This window comes from Pelophylax lessonae (genome assembly GCF_965119305.1).
Source record: "Pelophylax lessonae genome assembly, chromosome: 6".
Classification (NCBI taxonomy): domain Eukaryota; kingdom Metazoa; phylum Chordata; class Amphibia; order Anura; family Ranidae; genus Pelophylax; species Pelophylax lessonae.
This window is the reverse complement of record NC_138773.1, coordinates 81805545-81833394: the sequence shown is the minus strand read 5'-3', so window position 1 is coordinate 81833394 and position 27850 is coordinate 81805545. Positions and strand designations below refer to the sequence as shown.

At 47.1% G+C, this 27850-nt stretch overlaps 1 protein-coding gene across 1 annotated transcript; it reads right to left on the bottom strand.

Moving 5' to 3' along the window:
- On the bottom strand, positions 1-27745 carry LOC309557682 (uncharacterized protein; the record flags this gene model as incomplete). Its single annotated transcript, XM_082260464.1, has 5 exons — positions 1-1391; positions 2100-2246; positions 3901-4738; positions 24191-25369; positions 27182-27745. 5 exons carry the CDS (start codon positions 27743-27745, stop codon positions 1-3), a joined length of 4119 nt encoding a protein of 1372 aa, XP_082116590.1.
- Between the last annotated feature and the right edge of the window lie 105 nt (positions 27746-27850).

Sequence of the window (27850 nt, the reverse complement as noted above, 5' to 3'; positions counted from 1 at the left end):
TCAGACCTCCTCTTCCTCCATGAGATCCATCAGGTTATAGTCTCTGAGCAGACTGTGAACCAGTCTGCGACAGTCCTCAATGGACATCCTCTCCCGCTGGTGGATAAGGCGCTTTCTGGCGCACCATAAAGCGTCCTTAAAGCAACACAACACCCGCCAGGCGTTGTCAATGTCCTCCTGTGTAAAAGTACCATGAAAAAGTCCATTCAGCACAGCAAAATGTGTGATGGCAGTCTGGGAAACAAAGTCTCTAAGTTCAGGTTCCAAGGCCCTCAACAGGCTCTGTGCAAATGAGCACTCCCAGAAAACGTGAAAAGACGTTTCTTCGTGGATGATACAAAAGGGGCAGTGCCTGTATCTGCACAAGTTTCTGGCATGCATAAATGTCCTGAGTGGCAGCCCTCCCTGGACAGCCATCCACGCCAGATCTTTATGCCTGTTGGTGAGTCTCTTTGAAGAAACATTCCTCCAGACCACTTTGCAAGTGGCTGAAGGGAGGCCTGGAACAGTCTCAGCAATGTCCGATGCTCTGATCAACTTGTAGATAGTTTTTGGCTTCCACAAGTCGGGCTTAACTCCATGTAGCCCCAGCTCCTTGATGAACTTGAAAGTGTCCAAGTAGTACCAAGGAGTGTCCCAGTTGTAGGGGATGGAGCTGTCCCATTTGTCCCATCCAAGGGACCTCCAGAGAGGCAGGAGGAAAAAACGGGACATGGAGTTGCCTCCAGAGTCCGAAGTTCTGTCAATCAAAGTTCTGCGGATGCAGTTGCAGGCAAAGAACACCCCCAGTAACGTTGCGATGTCGGGCACGCCCTTACCGCCCTTGAGGGGTTCCTTGAACATGACTGCACGCTTCACTCTGTCCATCTTGGAGCCCCAGATGAAGTGGAACACCGCCCTGGTGATGGCCTTGCAGGTGTTGACCCGGGGGGGCCAGGCCTGGGCGAGGTACTGCAACACAGGGAGGATCTCGCTGCGGAGTACCAGTGTTTTCCCTTCGATGGTGAGTTCTCTGAGGCTCCATAGTCCAAACTTTTGTCTCATCTTGGACAGTCTCTCCTCCCAAGACTTCAGGGCTGCGCCCTCAGCTCCAAACCAAACTCCAAGAATTTTGATGAAGTCCGCCTTGATGCTGAAAGGGATTGATGCAGAAGAAGGCAGGAACCACTTTCCGAAGAGCATGATCTCTGACTTCCCGCAGTTGACTTTTGCCCCTGAAGCTTTGCCGAAGTCCTCACAGGTCTGGACGAGCGAGTCAATGGAGCGCTGATCAGCACAGAACACCGTTACGTCGTCCATGTAGAGTGAGCACTTGACAACCCTTCTGTCCGGTCCCGGTGCGGTGATCCCTCTGATCTCTGGGTTCTGTCGGATGCATTCGGCAAAGAGCTCTATACAGCAAACAAAAAGCAGAGGTGAGAGAGGGCAGCCTTGTCTGACCCCAGAGAGAACAGGGAAAGGGTCAGTTTTCCAGCCATTCACCAACACCGTACTACAAATGTCATTATACATCACATTCACATACGAACAAAACATGTCCCCAAGACCAAACCTGCGCAGAGCTCTGCACATAAACTCATGGGAGACACGGTCAAAGGCCTTTTCCTGGTCAAGACTGACCAGGGCCGCGTGCACACAGCGGCCTCGAATGTACTGGACCGTGTCCCGGACAAGCGCGAGGCTGTCCGCAATCCTGCGACCAGGAATGCCGCAAGTCTGATCCGGGTGGATGATCTGTCCGATGACAGATTTCAGCCTGTTGGCCAGAACCTTGGCGAGGATTTTGTAGTCCACGTTCAAGAGAGAGATGGGACGCCAATTTTTCAGATCCCCTCTCTCCCCCTTACGCTTATACAAAATCGTGATCATCCCCTCCCTCAGCGACGGAGGCATTGTGCCCTCCACCACCATCTCCTCGTACAGCTCGAGCAGGTCCGGGCCAACGAGATCCCACAGCGCTACATAGAGCTCCGCTGGGAGACCGTCGCAGCCCGGGGTCCTGCCTTGCCTAAAGGATCTGACGGCAGAGTGCAGTTCCTCCAGCGCCAAGGGGGCGTTGATTGCCGACATACCTGCAGGATCAATTTGGTTAGTGATACCTGACAAGAACCTGTCGGCCTCAGCCGTATCTGTTTCTTTCGGGGAGTAGAGGTTGGTGTAGTAGTCGCTGACAACTTGCATCACAGCCTCCTTCCCCTTCTGGAGTGTTCCGGTCTCGTCCCGCAGCTCAGACAAGGGAGTGTGTCCTGAGTGGAGTTACCTGAAAAAGAAAGAGTTACATTTCTCACCTTTCTCAAGATTCTCCACCTTGGAACGGAAGACGAGGTGCCTGGATTCTTCCTCGAAGTGTCCTTTCAGGCTCTTCTTGGTGTCCTCCAGGTCCTGCCTAACGTCCCAGCCGCAGTGGTGAAGGTCCTGCAGGGACTGCATCTGACGTTGCAGTCTCCTGAGTTCCCTCTTCCTGGCACACACTTGCTGGCGTCCCCTTGCCTGAAAGAAGCTGCGTAGCTTGACTTTCACAAACTCCCAGTAGTCACTTACCTTTCTGAAGAACCTCTTGTCCTCCTTCCAGGTAATGTAGGCCTCCCTGAGTTCCTCCAGCAGTTCCTCATTTTCCAGCAGGGTACCATTCAGCTTCCAGGAGCCCGGACCGGGGGCAAAGCCCTCGCCCAGGTCACCCCGAAAGTGAATGGCCCTGTGGTCAGAGAAAAAGCAGGGGACCATGGAGAACCCGCGATGTCTGACTGTCTTGGAGGTGAGCACGAAGTCTATCCTAGAACGTACGGATCCATCAGGACGGCACCACGAATAGTTCACGGAACCTTTCCCTATGGATCCCACGGCGTCCTTCAAGGAAGCCTCCGCGATCATCTCCTTGAGCAGCCTAGACGTGGTGTCGAGCTTTGCGTACATGCTGGAGCTGCGCCCATCCTCCTCAATCGGACAGTTAAAATCGCCGCCGATTACTACTGCCCTGGTGGTGACGAGTTGGGTCCGCAGGGTCTGGAAAAGCTCCAGTCGCTCATTCTTATCTGGGGAGGCGTACACGTTGATGAGCCTAACTGGCTCTCCCGCCCACGAGCCGTCTACGACCAAAAGACGGCCACAGACGAGCTCCTGGACGGAGTCAACCGTGAAACGACCACCCCTGACAAGAATGGCTACCCCTGCAGACTTACAATCGACACCCCCGGACCAGTAGGAGGGACCATGGGTCCACTGGGAGGACAGATGAGTGTACCTCCTCGAGAAGGGTAGGGCACACTCCTGAAGCATGTAGACATCACTCTGCTGTGTGGAAAGAAATGTCAGCGCCACCTGTCTTCTAGACGCATCCTTGATGCTCCTAACATTAATGGAAAAGATGGAGATCTCTGCCATCATGTAAAGGAGATAAAGGGGCTAGCTAGCAGGTGGGCTGAACTTACCTCCCCTGAGGGGGGGGTGGTTCTTCCACTGCCTCTTGTGCCTGTCCAGTGTCCTGGTTCAGGCCGTTCTCCTCGAGGATGCTGTCCATCAGGTCCTGGGTGAGGTCAGTCTCTGGGGGAGCCAGATCCTTACCTTCCTGCATTTCTCCTTCATCTTCCCCCGCAGACTCAAGGTCCTCGAGGTCCTCCACCACTGGGTCCAGTCCAGCGATGTCATTTTGCTGGGCCACGGTGGGCCGCTTGGTGGGTTCTTCAGTTGTCGGGCTGTCCAGGTTCCATTTTTGGCCTTTTCTGGTGGGGGGTGGGGTGGGGGGGCGGTGGGCAGGGTGGGGAAGTCCTCCATGGAGGACAGGGCGGGGGGGGGGCTGAGAGGGGGGAGGGGCAGGGGCAGGTGAGGTCACCTCCGACTCAGGGGGGTTGGGGAGGGATGGGTCGGAGGAGGTGGTAGGGGCCTGGGGAGGGGGGGACTCACCAGTGGCTTTCCGAGGTTCCTTCGCAGTCTTTTCCCCTGGCTTCTTTTTCCCAGCGCTGTCTGGGGCTCTGCCCTTGAGCAGGGCTCCAGCGTAGGACCGGGATCTCTGGGGGCAGTCTCTGTAGACGTGCTCCGCCAATCCGCAGAGGTTACAGGCCTTGGACCTCGGGCAATCCTTGGTCTCATGGCCTGCAACCCGACAGAACCTGCAAGAAGGTTCCTGACATTCCATACTTACGTGACCATGCTTGCCACACCTGTGGCAGGTATGGGGCATGTCTGCGTAGTACAGGAGTCCTGCGGAGGCTCCCAGAGAGAAGTGGGACTTCAGGTGTTGGAGATCCCCCGAAGGCTCTCTCCTTAACCTGCAAGAAACTGCCCACTTACCTGTCCAGAAGCCGTTGACATCGAGGATTCGGACTGGGTCTTTGGCCACGATGCAAAACCTCTGGAGGTAGGTGGCGATGTCTTTTCCTGGGGTATGGGGGTTTCTCATGGACACCGTTACCCGCCTTTCATCCCGTTGAATGGGAGTGTTCGCAACGAAGTTGCGGAAAGGGGATTCCGGGCCACAATTCTTCACCGCCTCCCAGTATCTTCTACAGACCTGTAAAGACACAAAAGTTATATAGAATATACCTTTCATGAAGGTCTGCACGGACAGTGTCTCCGCCTTGCTGAACCCCTGTTCGAGGATCATTTTCTTGCCAAAGATTTCCGGGGTCATGTCGGGGACTCTTCCGTCCACCTCTTTCAGCTGCAGCACCACTGTCTGCCTCATCCAGGGTTCCAGGGTAGGAAGCCCGTCTGCGGACCTGGCTGGCCTTGCTGAGCCCGGCTGGGTGGCGTTGGCCGGGGTGGGGGTGGAGGTTGAGGCGACTTCTCCCGGAGTCTTGGCAGAAGTGGCAGGGACATGCTTCTTCTTCCCAGTGCTCTTCCCCATGACGGAGGAGTTCGTCGGTAGTCGCTTCAGGAGAACTTCGGCGGCTTCCTTCTTATTCCTCGGCGTCTTCACTCTTTCGCAGCCTTTAAAAAGGCCCTTGTGCGCCTACTGCCCGAAGGTAGTAGCGCAGAGTGGGGGGGGAGGAGGGAAGATCGCAATCTCGTTCCTTGTGGGGGCTAAGCCTCTAACCCAATAGCAGCGAGTAGGTGAAGCTGAATTTAATCAACCATCCTACAAGGCCGAGCAGAGGGTACCCCACAAGGACCAAATGGCTTGGATAGATACAAATGTTTCTCAACGTCCTAGCCGTAAAGCAGAGACACCCCTAAGGGCTAAAGTCGATACTACACTTGATACTACACTTAGCCAAAAGGCCGAGAAGCACCCAGTGTGTTATCTGCATGCGACCCATCGAACAGGTTATGCCAACACCAAGGAATCCCGGGAGATGCCCCTGCTCCCTTCCAGCAGACAAAAGGTATTTGAGAGCCTCAGCTGTGCATGCTTCCCTATGAAACTGGGTAGCGGGGTGTGGCCATTCCCTCCACTCAGGCTTCAGATTACACTCAGCTCCCTGTTCTAAGCTGTACAGTGTGTGACATCAGATCTCCACCCCCTGCTTTCTGTAGCTCAGAAATACTGTCTAAACTCTGTACTTTGAGCTGCTGCAGAGAAGAAATGTCTGCAGATAAAAAAGTACAGGAGGATTTGTTCCATCTTTGTGTATCGACCGAGGCTAGCCACTTAAGTGGATATATGTAAGGGTTTACAACCATTTTAATTTAAACCAATTCAGAAATGTAGGAGCAATGAAACTGGATCAGGAAAAGTCATGTTCTACTATCAAGTTGAGGTTGCTAAACTCAGTTCAGTGTAAAAAATCATGACATCACTGACCCACTTCTCTACCTCCTGTGTTTACTAAGCATCAGGGCAGCATGGGACCTGGAAGCTAGCAGCGATCACTGTAGTAGCAGTGCCTACTACAGTGATTTCCAGCTTCCACAAGGATCTTCCAGGTATGACACATACATTGGTCCAAACTGAACCATGCATAAATATGCATACCTAAACTTCAGCTTTCAACATACATTTAATGATTTTTATTAAGTAACTCGATTAAATTATATTTTGAATAGTTGCCTGGAGCATCATTGTACATAGTAATTTCAACATCTTATCATTTTAAAACAATACATTTCTTTAAAAATGAAATAAGAGTTATTCTTTAATGAAAAAAAGCTGTGAAATAATTCATGGCATATCGACATGGAATTGTGCAAGAACCACTTAACATATCAAAAATACTATTTAAATTTAAATTGCATAAGGAGACACCATTTACAGAAATATAACACTTCTTATTCCTGCATTCTGTTAGGTGACATAATGAGTCCAAGTGGTACTTTATAGCGAGTTTGCCCGCAGTGGATTGCATATAGTGCTTCATATCTGTCCCTCTCACAATCAGTGGCCTTGTTTGTAGTTTTCTGACGAGCTCTCCCGTGTTTGACAGCTTATGTGGGAGTCTTTGCATCAAGATGGTTTTACTGTAGTGATATATACTGGTGATTGCAAAATAGTAAAAGTAATGCAAAAGCAATTTATTTCATTTTTGTTTTATCCTCAGAATCCATAAATTTACCTTATCAAGTCCTTTTTTAAAGAAAGTTTATAGAAATATATTTGGTTAAATGCAGAGGCGTAACTAGAACCTTCAGGGCCCTGATGCAAGAAACCATGAAGGGCCCCCCAGACCCCTGGCCGGGGCCCTTACCTTCAAGCCCAGGGCTCTTCCCACTAATCCTGGGGCTCTTTACACTCGTTGCATGGCCTTTTTTTAAGGTCCCGTGGCAGGATTCTTTCACAGGTTCTGCAGTGGGCCCCCTTCCTGCAATCTTGTGGGCCCCCTTCCTGCAATCTTGGGGCCTCCCCACAGTGGTGCAATGCCAGGGTCCGGTCGCAAGTGTGACCTTTGCGATCCTGGAAGTTCACCCACTGGTTTGCTACCGGGCCCCCTGGAGCATGGGGCCCGGTAGCGATTGCAACCCCTGCATCCCCTGTAGTTACGCCCCTGGTTAAATGCCTCTACACTAAATAAAAAAATATGCTGCTCCAAGCGAGTTCTTAACCACTTCTGGACCGGAAGGATTTGCCCCCTTAATGACCAGGCCATATTTTGGGATTCGGCCCTGCGTTAATTTAATGGACAATTGCTCGGTCGTGCGACGCTGTACCTAAATAAAATGAATGTCCTTTTTTTCCCACAAATATAGCTTTCTTTTGGTGGTATTTGATCACCTGTGCGATTTTTATTTTTTGCGCTATACACAAAAAAAAGAGCGACAATTCTGAAAAAAAAAAAAAAAAAAACAATATTCTTCCCATTCTGCTATATAACATTCCCAAAAAAAACCTAAAAATCTAAATTTTTTAACATTTTAGGCCAATTTGTTTTCTGCTACATATTTTTTGTAAAATAATCGCAATAAGCACATTTTGATTGATTTGCGCAAAAGTTATTGCGTCTACTAACTACGGGAAAGATATATGTCATTTTTTTTTTTTTTTACTAGAAATGGCAGCGATCTGCGATTTTTTGCGGGACTGCAACATTGCAGCAGACAGATCGGATCCTTGAAGGACATTTTTGACACTTTTGGGGAGACCAGTGACATTACTACAGTAATCAGTGCTAAACATATGCACTGTTACTGTAATAATGACACTGGCAGGGAAGGGGTTAACATTGTGGGTGATCAAGGGGTTAAATGTAAGCCTAGGGGAGCGATTCTAACTGTGGGGGGGGGGGGCATGGCTTGTGAAATGACCATAGAGAACTATGTTCCTATATAGAAGGATCACATGGGCTCTATGATCATTCCAGGGAGAAGAACGGTCAGCTGTGTTTATAACAGCTGACCCTTCTTCTCTCTCAGTGGGGAGCGATCATGGGTTTCAGGCGGCAATCAGAGCCGCCTGGCCGCTGCAATCGGCTTTCCCGCTGACACTCGCCCCCTAGCCTCCTGTGCGCAACCGACGTATAGTTACGGCGGTTCGCGCAGGAGCGGCTGCCTGCCACAGTATAATTGTGGTGGGCGGTCATAAAGTGGTTAAAGTAAACCTGAAGGCAAACCTTTTTCTTTCAATTTGACTAGAGTAAGGGAGTCTAACAACCCCGTTTCCAATTGGGGAGATTTACCTTTACTTCCTGTCCTGAGGAAATCGATGTCCACGAGTCCCTCGGTCGTCAGGGTCTCTCCCTCCTGATTGGCTGAGACACAGCAGCAGTGCCATTGGCTCCCTCAACTGTCAATCAAAGTAAGTCAACCGATCAGGAGAGAGAGGGAGCGGGGCAGAACGGCAGCTCCGGGTCTAAATGGACACATGGAGCTGCATCTTGGCTCGGGTGCCCCATAGTAAGCTGCTCACTGTGGGGGCACCAGCAGGAGCCAGGAGCAGCCAAGAGGGACCCAAGAGTAGGAGGAACCAGGCTGCCCTCTGCGAAACCAACTGCACAGAGGGAGGTAGGTATAACATATTTGTTAATAAAAAAACAAGACTTTACAATCACTTGAAGTTTGATTTGCCTATTTTTTTGCCATCCTACTTTTCTACTACCTTCACCACCCAGCTCCATCGCTGTGCTTGATGCATTATTAAATCAAATATTTCTGTTTTTATTTAATTTATTTTAGAACAAGTGATGTCATGGCTAGGTCTCTGTGTTTCTCTATGCAGAAAGATCATGATTGGTGGTAGGAACCAACTGAGTACTGTACATAGCTTCCTAAAGAAACATGGGTGGATGGGTGGATGTCAGTCTGGAGGCATTCCTAGGCAGACTTTATTTGCATGTAGACAGCACCAGGGAATGCTGCACCTCCATAATTAAATTAACTATAATAAAGCTGGGGGGAAGTATAAATGATGCTGATTATCCTAAGCCAAGAAAAAAAGTAGGTTTTAATGCACACTGGTAGAAGCTCACAGTGTGCAGTGAAATCAGAGTAAGCAATCTCAGTACAGGGAAGTAGCCTATACAACAGTGCAAGACTGAAGGTAACTCTAAAGTTCAGCTTTAAACCTGTATTAACCACTTAAGGACTGGAAGGTTTTACCCCTTAATGTCCAACTTTTTTTTGTGATACAGGAGTGTGCTATTTTAACTGACAATTGCGTGGATGTGCAACCCTGTGCCGAAATAAAATTGATGTCCTTTTATTGCCACAAATAGAGCTTTCTTTTGGTGGTTTTTGATCACCTGTGCAATTTTTATTTTTTGCTATAAACAAAAAAAGAGTGACAATTCTGAAAAAAAAAAAATAAATAAATATATATATATATATATATATATATATATATATATTTTTTTTTTTTTTTTTACTTTCTGCTATGAAACATTTCCAATAAAAAGTTAAAAGATTAACCCCTTAGGTTCCACAGTGAGCATAACAGGCATGCTTTACTACATACAGTATATAGACCAGGGGCGTACCTAGAGCATTTGGCACCAGGGCGGATCCTATATCTGGCACCCCCCCAGGCGACGAACTGCCCATTGACGTGTCACATGTAAAATGTATGGAGACCCCCTTTTACATTACACAGCCCCCGTTCCCCTGGACCCCTTTACATTACACAGCCCCCTTACCCCTGGACACCTTTACATTACACAGCCCCCGTACCCCTGGACCCCTTTACATTACACAGTCCCCGTACCCCTGGACCCCTTTACATTACACAGCCACCTTACCCCTGGACCCCTTTACATTACACAGCCCCCCATTGGAACCCTTTACATTACACAGCCCCTATCCCCCCATGGAACCCTTTACATTACACAGCTCCCACCCCCCCATGGAACCCTTTACATTACACAGCCCCCCAATAGAACCCATTACATTACACAGCCCCATCCCCCATACAACCCTTTACATTACACAGCCCCCAATATAACCCCTTTACAATACAAAGCCCCCACCAATAGAACCCCTCTACAATAAATCCCCCCATAGAACCCCTATACAATACAAAGCCCCCCCATAGAACCCCTATACAATACAAAGCCCCCCCAAAGAACCCCTTTACAATACAAAGCCACCCTCCCCAGAAGAACCCCTTTACAATACAAAGCCACCCCCCAAAGAACCCCTTTACAATACAAAGTCACCCTCCCAAAAGAACCCCCCTTACAATACAAAGCCCCCCCCAAAGAACCCCTTTACAATACAAAGCCCCCCCAAAGAACCCCTTTACAATACAAAGCCACCCCCCCCCTCAAAATAACCCCTTTACAATACAAAGCCCCCCCCAAAGAACCCCTTTACAATACAACCCCCGCCCCCTCAAAATAACCCCTTTACAATACAAAGCCCCCCCCCCCTCCAAAGAACCCCTTTACAATACAACCCCCGCCCCCCCTACCTTTTTAGGAGGAGAGCGGAGGAGGAGGAACTGTTTAAAGCAGAGGATGTGAGAGAGACTCACTGTCACTCACGAGCCCTGAATACACAGCGGTCGGCGCCTCGGTGGGAACTGCAGAAGTTATTGTGCTAGTTAATGAGCAGGTGATTGGTTGATAGGCGGTCCTAGCAACCAATCGCCTTCTCATTAACCAGCACAGTTAACTCCGGCAGCGCCCGCCGATCGCTGTGTATTCAGGGCTCGGGAGTGACAGTGAGTCTTTCTCACATCCTCTGCTTTAAACAGTTCCTCCTCCTCCGCGGGGGAAGCAGTCACCCCCCTAATGTGTGGCACCCGGGGCGGACCGCCCCCCCTATTGGTACGCCACTGATATAGACTGATTTTACTGTTGTGGGTTAAAGGCCCGTACACACGTACCGATCGTCGTCATACAAACGTCGGCGGACGAAAGATCTGCCGATTGTATGCGTGTTAGTATGGTGCCTCCGACAGATGTCTGCGCACAATCCGCGGACAAGAGTCTTTCTTGCAAACATGAAAATTTTTGTCTGCGGACACCAGAACGGACGATTGTTCGCCTGTCAGTACAGAATTCGGCCGACACACAGCTACAAATCCCAACACGCATGATCAAACCAAATGAGTTCCCGGAAGAATTTTCTCTAGTAAACTCATCATTTTATTCAGAAAGAACTTTCGGCTCGCGGCAGTCCAAGAAATAGGTGAAATGCGGAGCACATGCTCATCTTGATAAATGTGAGAAGAAGGAAGATGCTGCTCATAATGCCATACTTTTCTAATAAAAAGGCATGTGTTCTGTTATGATGAAGATAATGTTTGTCTATTCTATCTGTTCTATCAAATTTTATAATTAAATAATTTGAACTCTTCACCATTATTATTTTGTAAACAGCAAAGATCTAACTATTGATATGACCCTTTATTCTTGTGTGAATTAATGTCTAAAACATATTTTTCAGGTTATGCACAATATTAAACATGTTAACAAATTCAGATAGGCCATTTTTTATTTTCATTTTCTTTATTTTTTGTATCTCAGCAAAAAAAAACAAAGAAAACATTAATACTTTCCGTATAACTAAACATAAAAAAGGTCCATTTGGACAAAATTAAAATAGAAACTGGCAAACAGGGGTAAAATAAATAATAGGGGGTTACACAAATTAAATTTGCTGGTAACTGAAATCAGGTTGCCATGAGGGCAGGTTTGGATCCTGCTGGCCATATTGCCACTGGCCATGTGGCATTTGGCGAGGTGGTGGGTGTTGTGGAGGTGGAGGTGGAGGTGGAGGTGGAGGTGGAGGGCACGGGTGCTCCTGGCATGCATGGCTGTGCTCAGTAAGTATGCCGTTTTCTGCGTTTTGCAGCACATCCAGAATAATTTTTCTGGCATACTGACACTGCCTGAGGTCCACCTTATCCAAAATTTTGGCCGTCATGTTGCCGAAGGACTCATTGGCCTCCGGTTTCCGACGTAGGGCTATGGTGGCCTCCTGGATAAATTCGTCTGTGATATCATCCACGTGCTTCCTCTTTTGCCTCCGTTTGGCAGGAGGAGGTGGTGGTGGAAATAGTTCCACAGGCTCCTCAGGCTCCTCAGGCTCCGCAGGCTCCCCAGGCTCCTGGCTGCAACCTGGCTCCTCCTCAGTGACACTTCCCTGTTGATGAAATGAACAATTGATTAGAATGTTATAGTGTATATAAAAAGTCATGTTTGTTATATTATTGTGAACAAATAGCAGACTTTACATACAGTGGCGTATCTAGGGTCTCCAGTGCCCTTGTTGAGGAGCTGTATTTGGCAACAACCCCCCCCCCCCCCCAAGATCAATGTAAAACTGTAACCCACCCCCCAAAAAAAAAATTAAAGGGCATTAAAAGTTTCTAATTTGCCCCTTGTTTGCCCAGTGTAGAGCTCTCTAGTGGGCAATCATTGTCTCAGGTGTGAAAAAGAAAGAGAGGGTTGAGAGCTAGAGAGAGGGAGAGAAAGAGGGGGTGTGAGAGAGAGAGGAGGGGGGTTGCAGAGAGAGAGGGGCCTGAACTTGCAGAGGGCTTGATGTAGGGCATTGAGGGTGAAGCAGTGCAGGGAAACAGGAATAAGGAAGCCACCTGCCTTGCTGACCCAGAGTGAGAGACCAGAGACATGGAAGCAAGGATGGATGGATCATTTGCAGGAGCTGTTAGTTTTGTATTAAAAAAGGTTGAGCCAGAGGAATGCTGAGGCTACAGCAGTGTTTGTTAGGACCAGAGGTGTGCTGGGGATGCAGCAGTGTTTGTAAGACCGGAGGTGTGCTGGGGATGCAGTGAGAGGCAGTCTCAGTCTCCTGGTCTTTTGGCTCAGCTGCTCTCAATGTTTTACACCTGCATGAAGCAGCTCTCAATGTTTTACACCTGCATGAATCCGCCTGCAAACTGGGGGTTCTGGGGTGTGCAGGCTGAGTGGATTGTTAAAATAAACAATAAAACAATGCCAATGTTTTTGTGACCCACCCCCCTTGGCCTGCGCCCCTGGCGGTTGCCTGTCATGCCAACCCCTTGCTATGCCCGTTTACATAAAGGGTCAATTATGGTTTAGCTTATAATTTTGTTACATGATTACATTTTAGCAGACAATATATTGTGAAATGCCATACCTGAGTAAAACTCTCCTCCAGGAAATCCTCATCCTGGCTTGGATCTACAGACACTGAGCCCTCTGCCGAAGTCGAAGGCAGCGTAGAAATTGACGGCCTGGATTCCAAGGTGTCTGCCAGGAATCGCAGGTTATCATAGTACCACAGCCGTGGTACATGTACATTCTGTGCACCTGCTCCAGACTGGGTGGAATCTTCTATTTTTTTTACCTCCCGCCTGTAGGCAGTGCGAATGCTGTTTATTTTTTTGCGTATATAATCAAAATTTGCCCCAGGACAGACGGGCTTGTAGAAGGCCACCAAATGTTCCATGGCCTGTTTTTTTAGTTTCTTATTTTTATATTCTGCCGACTTCACTTGCCACAAACACGGCAGTTGCCTGTACTCGTCAATAAAACTTATTAGAAAGTTGTGGCTGGTGTAATTGTCCACCATATTGCAGGACAGTATATGCCTGCAAGACACAACACAACACAAAACATATTAAAATAGCATGTATTTTGGCACATAATAAAGATATTCCTAATAAAAGCTGTATAGGGCCCAAAACACACACTTTCCAATAAAAGAGTCGTACCTTTGTTTGTGGGGAAAAGTCGTGATTCGCAGCTCGATCGTGCTCCAACCCTCGATATGTCCGCTAGCGAATCGTCGGCCGAACGATCTTGCGTCCTTTAAATACAGCGCAGGCGTCAACTCCTCCTCCAGTGGCGGGCTTGTGCAGGGGTGTGTACGTGCCGAAGATCAGGCCTACATGCGACACTCACACCTGAAGCAGAGGAACAATCGTTTTTTAATTACGAACCATGTCTCAACAATCTGGGAGCTCAATTAGTGTGGGCCGAAGTGATTGGGCCACCAGAAAATCAAGGGCTACACCCATGACAAAGGCAGAAATGGTGGAGATGGTCTCCATTTTAGAAAAAATGGACTATGATGGCAAGTTGGCAAATTACGATCGGCCCAATGCCAGGAAAGATGGCATCATGGATAAGGTGGTGGCCTGTTTGGTAAAAAAATTCGGTGTGGAGCGATCGAAAGATCAGATTCGTAAACGGTGGTCTGACCTGAAACACCGTGAGCAGGATCAGCTGGGCCAAATCCATCGGATTTTGAAAAAAAGTAAGTTTTATTTATTATTTTTTTTTTTTATCATGCAATATGTTTTTTATAATTTGGTGTATGCTGTATTAACATGTCTAGATTATAATGTCTATGTAAAAAGTTAGATTACTCATTTTAGTTGTCATGTCGTGATTAGATCGATCTATTGTTGATGTTTTAGTATATGACATTAAAAGTCAGGAAGCCATAGTTAAAAATATATGTATTGTGTTGCAACGAACGTTCTTTCCTGCACGAATCTTCTCAGCAAACATTCCTATTAATCACAGATTATTATTCAAACCTTTAAATAGGAGAAAAACGTAAACTCCGTGCCAAACAATGGGAAAGGAGGAGGAGAGGTTTGGCAGCTCCATCGGCAGTTGTGGAAGAAGAGGAGGACATGGGCCCAGATGGTGGCACAGATTCGACTAAAGGTAATTGGTTCCTATGCACTGTCAAACATTAATGTACCATATTTTTCGTAGATAACCATGTACATGTCTTCATATTTGTTACTGAAAGAGCTATCAAGCAGGGCACCATGTCCTAACAAATGTACCTCTTGTGACTTTTATGATATGGCCAATGTTTTGTATTATGTAGATGAAGACATTATGCCTGAGGTTATTCTGGTGGAGCCAACAAGTGACCAGACACCAGAGCAACAAGAAGGTTGGTAGGCACAGATTTTTGTGTAATGGGATCATAGAAATATGTGTACTTGCAATGATTGTTTAACCTTATATTCTTGTATTCCCTTACAAATTTACATTGCAGATGTTGCATCATGCCAGGATGTGGCATCCCCAGCCAGCTCTGAACCCAGATCTCCTGGCAACTTGCCAAGCAGCGTGGAAGCCACTTCCCAAAATCTTGAGGATCCCGGACCAAGTGTCCAAGAGCCAATTGTGTGCCCACGTAGGTTTTTTCAGAATGATTTTTATCAGTGTTATTTTTAGCCTCCAATTTACAACACTAGTTCCCTATGGGAGCCTCTTTATTTGAATGGAAGTCGCACCGTAAGTCGGATCAGGATGCTCTGACTTGCGGGGCCACTTGCGTTGTGAAGATTTTTGAGGGGGAACTACACCAAAAAATTGAAGAACCCACCGTGGGTGTCCCCCCCAAGTTCACAACCCGGCCTTTTGTGTGTGGTATTGAGTTTGAGGGTATGCCCACAACAAAAAAACAGCGTGGGTTACCCCCAAAACCCCTACCAGACCCTTATACAAGCATGCAGCTTGTCAGGCCAGGAAAGAGAATGAGCAAGCGGAACAAACACCCCCTGGACCACAGCAGGACACATGCCCTCAACATGGGGGGGTTTTGTTGCTTTGGGCCAGGGGGCCTCTGCACCGCACACCCAAAAGCACCTTACTCCCATGTAGAGGAGGACAAGAGCCTCATCCCCACAACCCTGTCTGGTGGTTTTGGGGGGTCATGCGGCCAGGGGGTTCCTAGGACTTTGGAAGCAACCTTCAACAAAGGGTGGCCCCCAGATCCCGGACACCAATCACTGTGTGAATGGGTATGGGGTACATAGTACCCCTACACATTAACCACATAAATGGAAGTGTATGTGAATAACGACAGGAGACGTTTATGAAATGTTCTTAAATATCTTCATCCGGTCTTCTCCACTCTGCTCTTTGGATCTTCTCCTCTCCACTCTTCTGCTGTCCAATCTTCTGCTCTTATGTTGTCTGCTCTTTTGCCCTAGGCTCTTCTTCTTCCTCCTGTCCTCCTCCAATGCTGTTGCCGTGCATTTTGGCCGTCTCTGTTCTCTGTAGCTTAATATATATACATTACGACCATGCCCTCACAATGACGTCATCATGCGTTCACACCCCTAATGAATATATAGTAAGCTCAGGAGACCGGCAGAATCATCAGCAACAGGATCAGAGGAGGACAGGAGGAAGAAGAAGAAGAGCCTAGGGCAAAAGAGCATAAGAACAGGGTAGGTATTAACTCGAGAGTAATTAAAAATAACCTGGACACCAAATGTTTCTCTATTATGACCTCATGTAGGTGATTCACATTGACTCAGTTGTATATTTTTTTACAGATCATGATTTACCTACTTGCACTTTAGCAAAATTAACACGTGAGGCACTCCAATGTTGCTCAGACCTCGAGCAAATCAAGGAAACAGCAACGGCATTGCAATCAAAAATGCGAGATTTTGTCGACATGATTGCCAAATTTTAAAAAGTTTTAAAGACATTTTTTATGTTTTTATTGGTTTCTTTTCTTACAAAAGTTTTGTAATATTTTATGATATCTTGATGGCACTCAGTTGTTAAGAGTGTACCCACGTTTGGGAAAAAAACTTGAATACACCCTAACCCTAACCCTAACCCTAACCCTAACCCTAACCCTGTGAATGTTTTGAAAAAAAAATTTTGTACATTCAACAATGTGTGTTCCATTCTTTATTTGACTTTCGTTGGGGGGTCGAGATCTAAAGCTGTGTAAAGAAGCATTACATGTATGATGGCTGTCCTATTCCCACATTTACATGTTAATGACAGCATTTTGGACACTGCCATATGCGAGTTGCTGGAGGTGTCAATGAAATGTTAAAGATCCCAACCGTTTATACGCATATCACAGTGCGATCTGACATTTCATACAGGATTGGATCATACAAGTGTGAACGACTGTGCAATCCTATCCTGATGCAGCTGAATAAATGCATCATGTGCGACTTTTGTGCGAGTGTAGTGTAATTGAGACATACACTTTGTATGGCTACATTCACACTGAACACGCACACAAGTCGCACATGACCCTTTATTTCTGATGTATCAGGATTGGATGGCACAGTTCTTCAGACTTGTGTAATACAATCCTGTGGAAAAAGTAAGTGGTGGGTCACCCTTATGCGATGCAGGAAGGATGCAAAGTCGCAGACTTCCCGCATTGCATAAGTGTGACTCAACACTCAAGGTACTAGCAGTCCTAGGATTCAATATGGCATTGATATTGGCAGTAGAAATCAGTGTAGGGAGATCAGTGTAATCTATAGTGTATTGCTTGTTCGTTGCTCTAGTTCACTTTCCATTACTTATATATATAACACTTTGAGATGAACAATGATCAAGTTTCACATAACACTGACATATCCTAACATTGGTGGGCAGTGAGAAGGATGTCATAAATGAACACAACATAACAGGTGTAGGTACGTTGTTAATACCCTAATGTATTATATTAAATATATACTATGGGCAACTTCTGGACAAGAACCACCAATGTAAGGTGACATTAGATGAACCTTGGGTGTGACCTAGTTCTCAATGTGACAGGGTTTGTGTAAATTTTGTGGGGTGCAGAAGGCCCTTGTATTTACACCACTGGCTCAAAAATAACACATGGCCATCATCACTTTGGATCAGCTGGTGAGAGACTACAGTAAAGAAACACACTGATGAATGTATTAACCCTTCCAAAGTCACACATATATAACACATGATTAACCCAAATAATTGTGTTTGGCATATGTGCCCAAATGATTAGAATCCACAATACTGAATCATTGCAATTTTTTTTTAATGTGTTGAAAAATAATATATCTCTGACATTTATCTTGTGTGTCCAATCTTTAACAAGATTAATGGGTGTGTGACAGTGATTGCTGCCAGGACACAGCTCCTCTCCCCACGAAATAGTCCAGATATTCCTGGCGGATCTGACGGGCCCTGTGTGATGCCAATGCTGACCGTCCAACTTCCATTGACGTCATGGACTCCACTTGGTTAGAAGGTTGGGCCTCTCCACTTGTACCTGGCATAGCAGGGTCAGTATCCAGTTGCTGCAATACATAATTTTGTGCATTCCTGCATAGGAAGTTGTGCAAAATGCAGCAACACAAGACCACATTATCCACTTTGTACAGTGCCAGGTTTATGGACGTCAGGAATATCCGGAACCGGTTGGCCATTATCCCGAAGGCATTCTCCACAACTCTGCGAGCTCTGGACAACCGGTAGTTGTAAATCCTTTGGTCTGGGGTGAGGTTCCTCTGAGGGTAGGGCTTCATGAGATGCTCCCCAAGCGCAAAAGCCTCATCTGCGATAAACACAAAGCTCATACCCTCAACAGTTTGCTCCCTGGATGGCAGGTTCAGAGTGCCGTTCTTTAGACGACGAGCGAACTCCGTCTGATCAATAACTCCCCCATCCGAATTGCGGCCATTTTTGCCAATATCCAAAAAAATAAACTCATAGTTTGCATTAACTATGGCTAGCATGACTATACTAAAAAAACCTTTATAATTATAAAAAAATGTGCCGGAATTTGGAGGGGGGACAATGCGGACGTGCTTCCCATCAATAGCACCCCCACAATTGGGAAAATTCCACTTCTCCAGAAATTGATCAGAAATCTCCAGCCATTGCTCTGCGTTTGAAGGAAACTGTGGGGAAAAAATAAAAAAAAAAAAATTAGTGCTTGAGCACATCACATTATTAATTACACACACAGTTGTCTGTTAAATGCTTATGCAACTTGCTAAAAAAATAAACAACAGGAAGGCAAAGGTTTGGATATGGGGATGTAACATCTACATACATTTATTTTCAACCTCCTATTGTTCTTATATTGTAAAGGGCCATACACACTAGAAGATTCTCTGAAGACTTTTTCGTGCAGATTTACCTTTTCTATGTAGTGCAAGGGCCTACCAGATTGCATAGGATTTGAAAGTGTTTGTTGGACCTCATATTATTTGGTTTTGGTAAATCGGAAGGATAAATTGTTCTGACAATCTTCTAGTGTGTATGGCCCATTATACTCACCAGCTAGAGCTGAGATTTACAAACTACGGCCCTCCAGCTGTTGCAGAACTACACATCCCATGAGGCCTTGTAATTCTCTGACATTCACAGACATGACTAGGCATGATGGAAATTGAAGTTCGTGAACAACTGGAGGGCCATAGTTTGAAGACCTCTGAACTTGAGCTTTGGTATATGCTGACTTTGAGATTTAGCATGTGGGTGGGGGATGGGTAAGTAAAACTGGGCATTTATACATCAATAAGGGCTTGTGGTCAGTGAAGGTTTTAACATCATTACATAAACATACAGAATCATAGGTGGGAATGGATGGACTGATGTATTTTAGATAAATCATTAACTAGGTACTAAAACATTGGCCAAGGAATAATTGTTTGAGGGAAAGCAATAAAATTTGAAAAATTCGACATACTGTTAACAGGCAATGCGTTTAGGGACACATAGGAGAGAATGGTGGGGTGGTTAGTGGGTAATTTTACAAATGGTTAAAGATAATCTACATCTTTACTACTATGTGCATGCGGACAGAGGGTAGTTTACAAATAATGGCCTGTGTCAATTGCTGTACATCCAAAAACATCATAATTCGGGTGAAACTAGTAATACATGTAATGTAATGTAAAAAATCAAACATACCTTGATATAGTCCTTCTGCAAGACCTTGATGATGGCAGAGCAGGTCTCAGGGATGATGACTCCAAGTGCTTGGGGGGAGATGCCTGTGGTGAACTTCAGATCCTGCAGGCTTCTCCCTGTTGCAAGATACCTCAACGTCGCAATTAACCTTTGCTCAGGAGTAATTGCAACCCGCATACAAGTATCCTGCTTCAGAATATAGGGGGACACCAGGGCAAGAAGACGGTAAAAGATGGGATCCGTCATCCTCAAATAATTCCTGAAGTCATCAGGATTATTTTCCTGGAGCTCCCTCAGCAAGGACATATGAGAAAATTGATCACGGTTAAGCAACCAATTTTTCGTCCAGGAGGTCCGCTTCTTCTTCCTATTGCTCGTACGTCGTCTCAGAGCCAAAACTCCAACACTAACGACAGCAACGGACGAATTCACGGTCGCCATAATAAATTCTCGAACGATGTTTCGGAAAATAGCGAAATGTCGTCAACCAAACAAATGCTACCGAAATCAGCGCGAGATGCCCAGAAGGGTCACGGCCAAACACTCACTTCCTCTTTTGTAGCGGCGAACGTGCGTGGAACAGACAAACAACAAACACACCAGCCGCGAACATTTGTAGGACGTTCTGTCGGCCGACGATCGGTACGTGTGTACGGGGCTTTAGACTTTAAAGTAGAACTATAGGTATTTTTTTCATTTTGGATTGAGCAAGTGAGGGTTATAACCCCTATCAGATTCTTTTTTTTTTTGTTTTTGCCATCTGTGTCCCATTGCGGAGATTTCTTTTCACTTCTTGTCCCATATCGAAACAGGTGAGAGAAAATCCCTGAAAATTAAGGGAATTGCTTGGGGATCCCCCAGCTCACCAGAACGAGTGTCCTTATTGGAAGATTTCCCCTCTATTACTTTTCTGGGGACAACCCAATATTTGGGAGGTTTTTTTACTTTGACTTTTAATGATAATGGTAAACAGGACAAATAGAGAGGGGGGTCTCCTAAACGGGGACACAGGTAGCAATAAAAAACTGACAAGCATTCTAATCCCTCTCCACTCTATCTAAAATTTTAAAAAAAAGTTTGCCTTTAGTTACACTTTAACTGAGCTTTGTAATTATTATTTTTTTTTTTTTTTTTTTATATAACATTTTATTGAAGTTCAACGCATTACAGCAGAAGTACATTACAACCATACAATGAACCAAAAATGTGGGTACATAGTAGATGGCAATCGGTCATGAAACAAAAATACGCGAATTCGCGTGAAGAACTCCAGAGATAACATAACGATAGTCTCTGTGACCAAAAGTTTCAACAACAAATACTGCTATTTTCTATTTTCTGGGGTTAGAAAGGGAAGCGGTAGGGTCAAAGGGAGGGGGCAAGAGAGGGGGGAGAGGGTGGGTAGCCAGATATATGCGTGTAAACCTGATACATACGGTATAGAGGGGGGCCAAAGCCCCCTAGATTTGCTCCTGGGGGGAGCACGAATATAAGGCAACGTTGAGTGTCAACGTCGGGCACCGTCTCAGTTGCTCTCTGTACATACAAAACAGTAGAATGTGGCTAGAACTACACAGCTAGACAACAACGATAAAAGTATTATCCCCAACAAACAGTATGGCTTGCCTTGATACTGCATGGTGATAAATCGAGCCTTTACTGAAGACAGTTAGGAATGAAGCGGCATCAGGGTGTGAAGAAGGGGGTCAACCAGTTCTTGTACATCCGTTAATGATCAAGTGTCCAGACTAGGTCTACTATGAGAGTCCCCTGCCGCTGTGGAGAAGAGATGCCATTTCCTGGTGAATCGTAAGGCGTTGGCAGAGGGGGTGTGCTGCAGGCCTGTAGATTCTCGGTCTCATAGCGTTAATAGGTCAGCATGAAGGTCTTTGATTGTGGGAGGAGAGGGCTCCAACCACCGCTTGAGGATCAGCCTGCGAGCTATCATGAGGCATGAGAGTATCCAGGGCTTGTTATTGAACAATAGACTCCGAGAGTGTTTGGCTTTGTGAAAGCTAGGAAAAGAAGGATCACCAAACAGCATTAGGTAGATGTCCTTTGGTAGCCTAAGTCCCGTGTATTTCGATATATACCTTAGGACCAAAAGGAGGTGATTGGGGGGCACATCCAGAGTTTATGGAGCAAAGAAGGAAATTGGCATTTACACAGCGTGCAAAAGTGATGGGAAATATCTGCGGACCACTGTACATGTGGAAAATAAGCTCGATGCATAATTTTAAACTGTTGTTCCCTCCAGAACTTGTTTGTGATGAAGCGGCGGGTGGTGAGATACCCGGATAGGATGCGTTGGTGTGCTGTATCAGAGTGGAGTATAGCATTCCATGGTTTCGCCACTTGGTTAGAGACGGTTTGGGAGAGTGCAGTAAGTAAGGGCTTGTATAGGTGGGAAATCTTATGTTTGCCCTGCTGTAGCCACGTATCCAGTAGTGAGGTGGCAAATCGGTTTTGGGGCGTATGGCAGATTGAGTCCACGAAACTGAGACATTGTCTATGGTATAAATAGTGACCCTTCGGCAGATTGAATCGAGTAGAAAAAGTGTCGAACGGGAGAGGCATACCTGAACAGTCATCAAACAATTGAGCAAACCTAGTAACACCTCGCCTCGACCAGTCCCCATAAGTGGAGCACTGCTGGGCCTGTGGAAACATGGGGTGATTACAAATAGGCAAGCACCTGGAGAGGCGCTGAGGCAACTTACAACGTCTCCTCAAGTCCCTCCAAGCCATCACAGTATCCCTGAGCAGCAAATTGCCGCGCAGCGATACCGGAAGATCCGCCGTTCCACAGTGCAGCAGCGCCGCCAGGTTCCAGGGAGCGGCTAGTTCTGAGTCCAAGGCATAATTAGTATATCTGGATTCACGACTCAACCAGTCCATACAGTTCCTCACAAGGCAGACCACATTATACAAGCGAGTATTGGGGAGATCCACGCCCCCTTCCCGTTTATTTAACCACTTAAGCCCCGGAGGATTTGGCTGCTAAACGACCAGAGGGTATTTTGCGATTCGGCACTGCGTGACTTTAACGGACAATTGCGCGGTCGTACGACGCTGTACCTAAACGAATTTGGCGTCCTTTTTTTCCCACAAACAGAGCTTTCTTTTGGCGGTATTTGATCACCTGTGCGATTTTTTGATCACGCGCTATAAACAAAAAAAGAGCGTCAATTTTGCAAAAATAGCAATATTTTTCCCTTTTTTTTATATGAAATTCCCCCCCAAAAAAATGTAAAAATCAAAATTTTTTAATATTTTCGGCCAATTTGTTTTATGCTACCTATGTTTGGTAAAAAAAATCGCAAAAAGCGTATTTTGATTGGTTTGCGCAAAAGTTATTGCGTTTACTAACAAAGGGAAAGATTTTTGTCATTTTTGTTGTTTTTTTTTTTTAACGCGTAATGGCGGCGATCTGCGATTTTTTTGCGGTACTGCGACATTGCGGGCGGACAGATCGGACCCTTGACTGACATTTTTGATACTTTTGGGGTTACCAGTGACATTTCTACAGTAATCAGTGCTATATATATGCACTGTTACTGTAAAAATACACTGGTAGTGAAGGGGTTAACTTTATTTGAGAGGGAGGGGCTGTTTGTGTCCCTAGGGGCGTGATTCTAACTGTGATTGGCTGTGGCTTCAACTGTATGCAGAGTGATCAATGGATCTACATAGTAGATCCATGTGATCATCTCTCATACAGAGAGGAGAATGACAGGCAGCTTGTTTACACAAGCTGCCTGACTTTCTCCCTCTCCCCCGCCGATCGCAGAGTGGCCGGCGGCGATCGGGTCCGCCGATCACACGCGCGGGGGGGTCCGTGACCATGCGGGAGCGGGAGCGCGCCTCCGGCGGCGCGCGCTCGCTCCCTAAACCCTCACAGGCGAGCGACGTAGACCTACGTCACTTTGCCTGTGAGGGGCTGACCGCCGCCGTAGATAGTCGTGCGGCGGTCAGCAAGTGGTTAAGTGTAATTTGGCCAATGATATTCTAGAGCGTTTCCCGTTCCATAGGAATGAGGAGACGGCTTTGTGCAGTCTGGTGATATCTACATGTTTCAGGAGAAGTGGTAAAGTTTGGAGAGGATAAAGGAGTTTGGGCAAAGTGGTCATTTTGTATAGGTGACACCTACCGATAAAGGAGAGTGGTAAATTCGCCTACGTCTTAAGTTCTGCGCATATTTTATCGATAACCGGTGTAAAATTTAGACGGTACAAGGAGGAGGAGAATCGTCCTATTTTTATGCCCAGATAGGTGATATGACTGGTGTTGACCCTAAGGAGGGAAGAGGAAGCCCATTGTGGAGTATGAACTGTATTAAGCGGGAGGATTTCACTCTTGGTGAAGTTTATACGTAGGCCGGAACATAGTCTATATTCCGCAAACATGTCCTGTATAAGTGGTAGATCATGGCCAGGGTCCGCAGTGAATATTAGAACATCTTCTGCAAACATTGCCGTACGGAGTTCCTCTCGACCTACTTTGATCCCCCGGAGCCCAGGATGGTGCAGCATGTATCTGGACAATGGTTCCAGTGCTAGGTTAAATAGCAGGGGCGACAGAGGGTACCCCTGTCTGGTACCCTTGTACAATTTAAAAGGTTGCGAAATTTGACCTGCTATGACCACCTGAGCCTCGGGAGATGCGTACATAGTCCTGATCATTTGTAAAAAAGCGCCGGAGAAGCCAAAGCGTATCAGTACTTTGTCTAGCCACTGTATATTGACATTATCGAAGGCCTTTTCGGCGTCTAAAGTGATGATTGCTGTTGTGTTGTCAGGGTTTGTTTTGGTAACTTCCAGGGCAGTTATGACTTTTCTAATGTTGGCGGCTGCTGAGCGTCCTTTGACAAATCCTGCTTGGGCTGGGTGTATAAAGGACGGGAGTATAGATGCTAATCTGTCCGCTATGATTTTAGAGAGAAACTTCGAATCCACATTCAATAACGAGATGGGCCTGTATGAACCCGGGTCCTTCGGATCCTTCCCCTTTTTATAAATCAGCTTAATGTGTGCCCGGTAGCCGGTCGGCATGTATGGGTGGCCTGACATAATGTGGTTGAAAACACGTTGTAGGGTGGGAGCTAGGTGGTCTATGGCCAGTTTATAGAACTCCGGGGTGTAACCGTCGGGGCCAGGCGATTTCCCTGGTGACAGTCCTAAAATGGTTTTCCGCACTTCCTCAATGGTTATAGGAAAATTAAAAGCGTCTAATTGGGTCGGGGATACCGTAGGGAGTTCCACAGATGACAACCACCGCGTAGCTGTAGTTTCATCGCATGGTTCGAATCCGTACAGTGACTTATAAAAGTCCGCAAATACCGTGTTGACGTCTGTGGGAGACTCTACAAGCCGACCATCTGCACCCCTGAGGGAAGACACAAGTGTAGGTTCAAAGGGTCCACGACACAAAGAGGCCATCAGCTTCCCGGGTTTATTCCCAAAGGAGTGGAACTTCCAATCCAGGTGGGATTTATAGAGTCTTTCCCTATTGTCAGCCCATGTATCAAATTCTGCCTTTGCCTTGCGCCACCTGTCCCTGTTAGGCGGGGAATTGTCCAGGTTAAGATTGGTCTGTGCTCTTATAAGGGAAGCGCTGGCATCTGTGTATGCTTTGGCCACTTTCTTTTTATATGCTGACGCGTACGCAATGATGCGCCCTCTCAGGACTGCTTTGCCCGATTCCCATAGAAGTGTCGGGGAAGTGGAAGGAGTGTCATTTATGTTGACAAAATCTGCCCATACTTCTCCTAAAAGGGTGGCAATCCCGGGGTCTTTGGCCAAGTAGGAGGGAAATCTCCAGTTTTTGAAAGATGGGGCGGCTACATGTATGGAGATATGGGAGCGTGGTCTGAAATAGCTATATCGTGGATTTTCGGTGAGCTAGTGTACGGGAGCAATTTGGTGTTGGCGAATGCGTAATCTATCCTCGTGAGGGTGTTGTGGGGGTGTGAGTAAAACGTGAATTCTCTGCCGGTGGGGTTCGACAAGCGCCACGTGTCGGTAAGATGTAAGCTTTCTGCCAAGTTAAGCAATAAAGGGGAATGATATGTGTTCTTAGAGTATGTGGACCCCGTGGCCCGTGATCTGTCTTCCGATGGTTGCATGAGCTGGTTAAAGTCACCGGTCACTAGTAATGGTAAATGAAGGAAAGGCGCTTGGGTACTGGCCAGTGTTTGGAAAAAAGAAACAGAAGGGGCGGTGGGCGCGTATACACCCGCCACCACCCGCCAACACCCACTCCTGCACCCCATCTATGAGATGCAGTATGGCAATGCGTCCCTCCCCGTCAAAGTGTTTGGCGTGGACAGTGACTTTGTAATTCTTGTGGATCAAGATCAGAACCCCTGATTTCCCTTTCACTGCTGGTGAACCAAAAACCTGTCCCACCCAGAGCTTTTGCATTCTGTGGAAGTCTCTCTCCTCTAAGTGGGATTCCTGCAGTATTGCAATGTCCGCCCTCAGACGTTTCAGGTGTCTGAGGACGGCCATTCGCTTGTGTGGTGACCTAAGCCCTTTGACGTTCCACGAGACAATGGTCATGGGGGATCGTGAAAGCTGGATTGAGCCGTGAAGCTTTTGAGAGCAGTATGAAGGCCGAGACGGTGCCTAGTAGAAATCAGCCTATGCATCACAAAAAACAGCAGGTGGCCCGGTAGGGGCAGTACGTCTGGCAGGGCAAGGGAGGGGGGCATGGAAACTAGTCGCCTACCAGAGGCTAGGGTCAGGATAAAGGACAGGGGGTATAAACATCTTAGTAACTTCACTTTTTTCCTCATGCAATAGGGCACGTGGACGGACAGCGTTACCGGGTTTCTATGGTCAGTGTCCGCAATTGGTAATGAGATCGCTGTAAAAGTCGACACCACACGGTCCAAAAGGGATACTGAGCCCAGAAACCAGGAATAAGGCCGTGGCCCTGGTCACAGTGATGCTGTGAACCTTTAGTAATAAGTAAACGGTAAAATAGTAAACCATAACATGAACAATACCATCAGAAGGTAGATGAATAGAAGCGATAAACATATAACCTATTCTATTACCTATACCTTCATGGCAGTGAAGATTCTCAGAACCATGAGGGGGGGCAGCCAGGCCGCCGAGGTCCGGGATAGAGATCCATATTTCTTAGGGCCTTAGGAGCAGCGTATCAAACAGTCACTGCCCAGGTGTGGGAAAAGGGTAGATGTCACTGAAGTGAGGTGACACCAGTGCTGAAGTCTCCTCCTGGAGAAAAAGAGAAAAGAGCGGCCTGCACCAGCAGGTGCGTGGGGTCACTTAACGATTCCTGCGCCCGGACGACGATCTATTGGTGCGTTGCCTCTTCGTCGGATCCTTCCGTGGACTCCGTTGTTCTCTCGCCCCCTGGGGGCGCTGGGGAGATGGGGTCGCTGGTGGCTCCACCTGGATATTGAAGTGGCGGTCAAGAAAGTGCATGGCTTCCTCAGGGTGTGTGAAGGACTTTTGTTCCCCTGATAAGTCGGTTAAGCGTAAGGTTGCAGGATAAGCTAAGGTGAACTTAATAGCTTTGCGGTAAAGAGCCTGGCATAATGGCTGAAAGGCCTTTCTGCGTTTGGTAACCTCCTGCGAGTAGTCTGCAAAGACCAACAGCTTGTGGCCATCAACTTGGAACGATTTAGAGTTCCTAAACGATTTGAGGATATTTTGTCGGTCCATGTAATTTAAGTACCGCACTATGACAGGGCGGGGTGTTTTTCTGTCATTCGATGGGGCCCCCAGGCGATGGGCTCTCTCAGCAATGCATGTTGTATGGATCCCCAGTGCCTGGGGGAGGCGGGTGGTGGTCAGGTCCATTAGCGTTTCTGCTCCATATGATTCAGGGAGGCCTATGATCCGGAGGTTATTCCTCCGAGATCGTTTCTCTAGATCGTCCAGCTTGTCTAATAGGTAGCGCTGGGTCTGCCTGGCTTGCTGATCCATTGAGAATGAGCCCTGGAGCTCATCTTCCACATCTGAAAGTCTATGCTCCAGCTCCTGCAGCCTGCGGGTGTGGTCTCCCAGTTCCCTCTGCAGCTGGGCAATCCCCAGGGCTATCGCCTTATCCACTGCCTCTGTGATGGTGGGCGAAAGCAGGCTGGCCACTGCCTGGGCTAGAGAGGTGATTTGGGCCTCAGGCATGGGCGGGGGGGACTGACCTTGTGGAGCCGGCTGAGTTGAGGGAGCGACGTCCGCCATGATGGCCTCCGTGTAGGCCGCAGATGAAGCCGCGGAGCCGTTCGGGCGAAGAAACTTGTCCATCCCGCTAGGTCCTCCGATGGTGTGGGGTCGGACCGTGGGGTCGGGTGGCTCGTGCGGGCTGATTAAATCGTTTTTTAAGCTGGTCTGCCCGGAGCCGATGTCCCA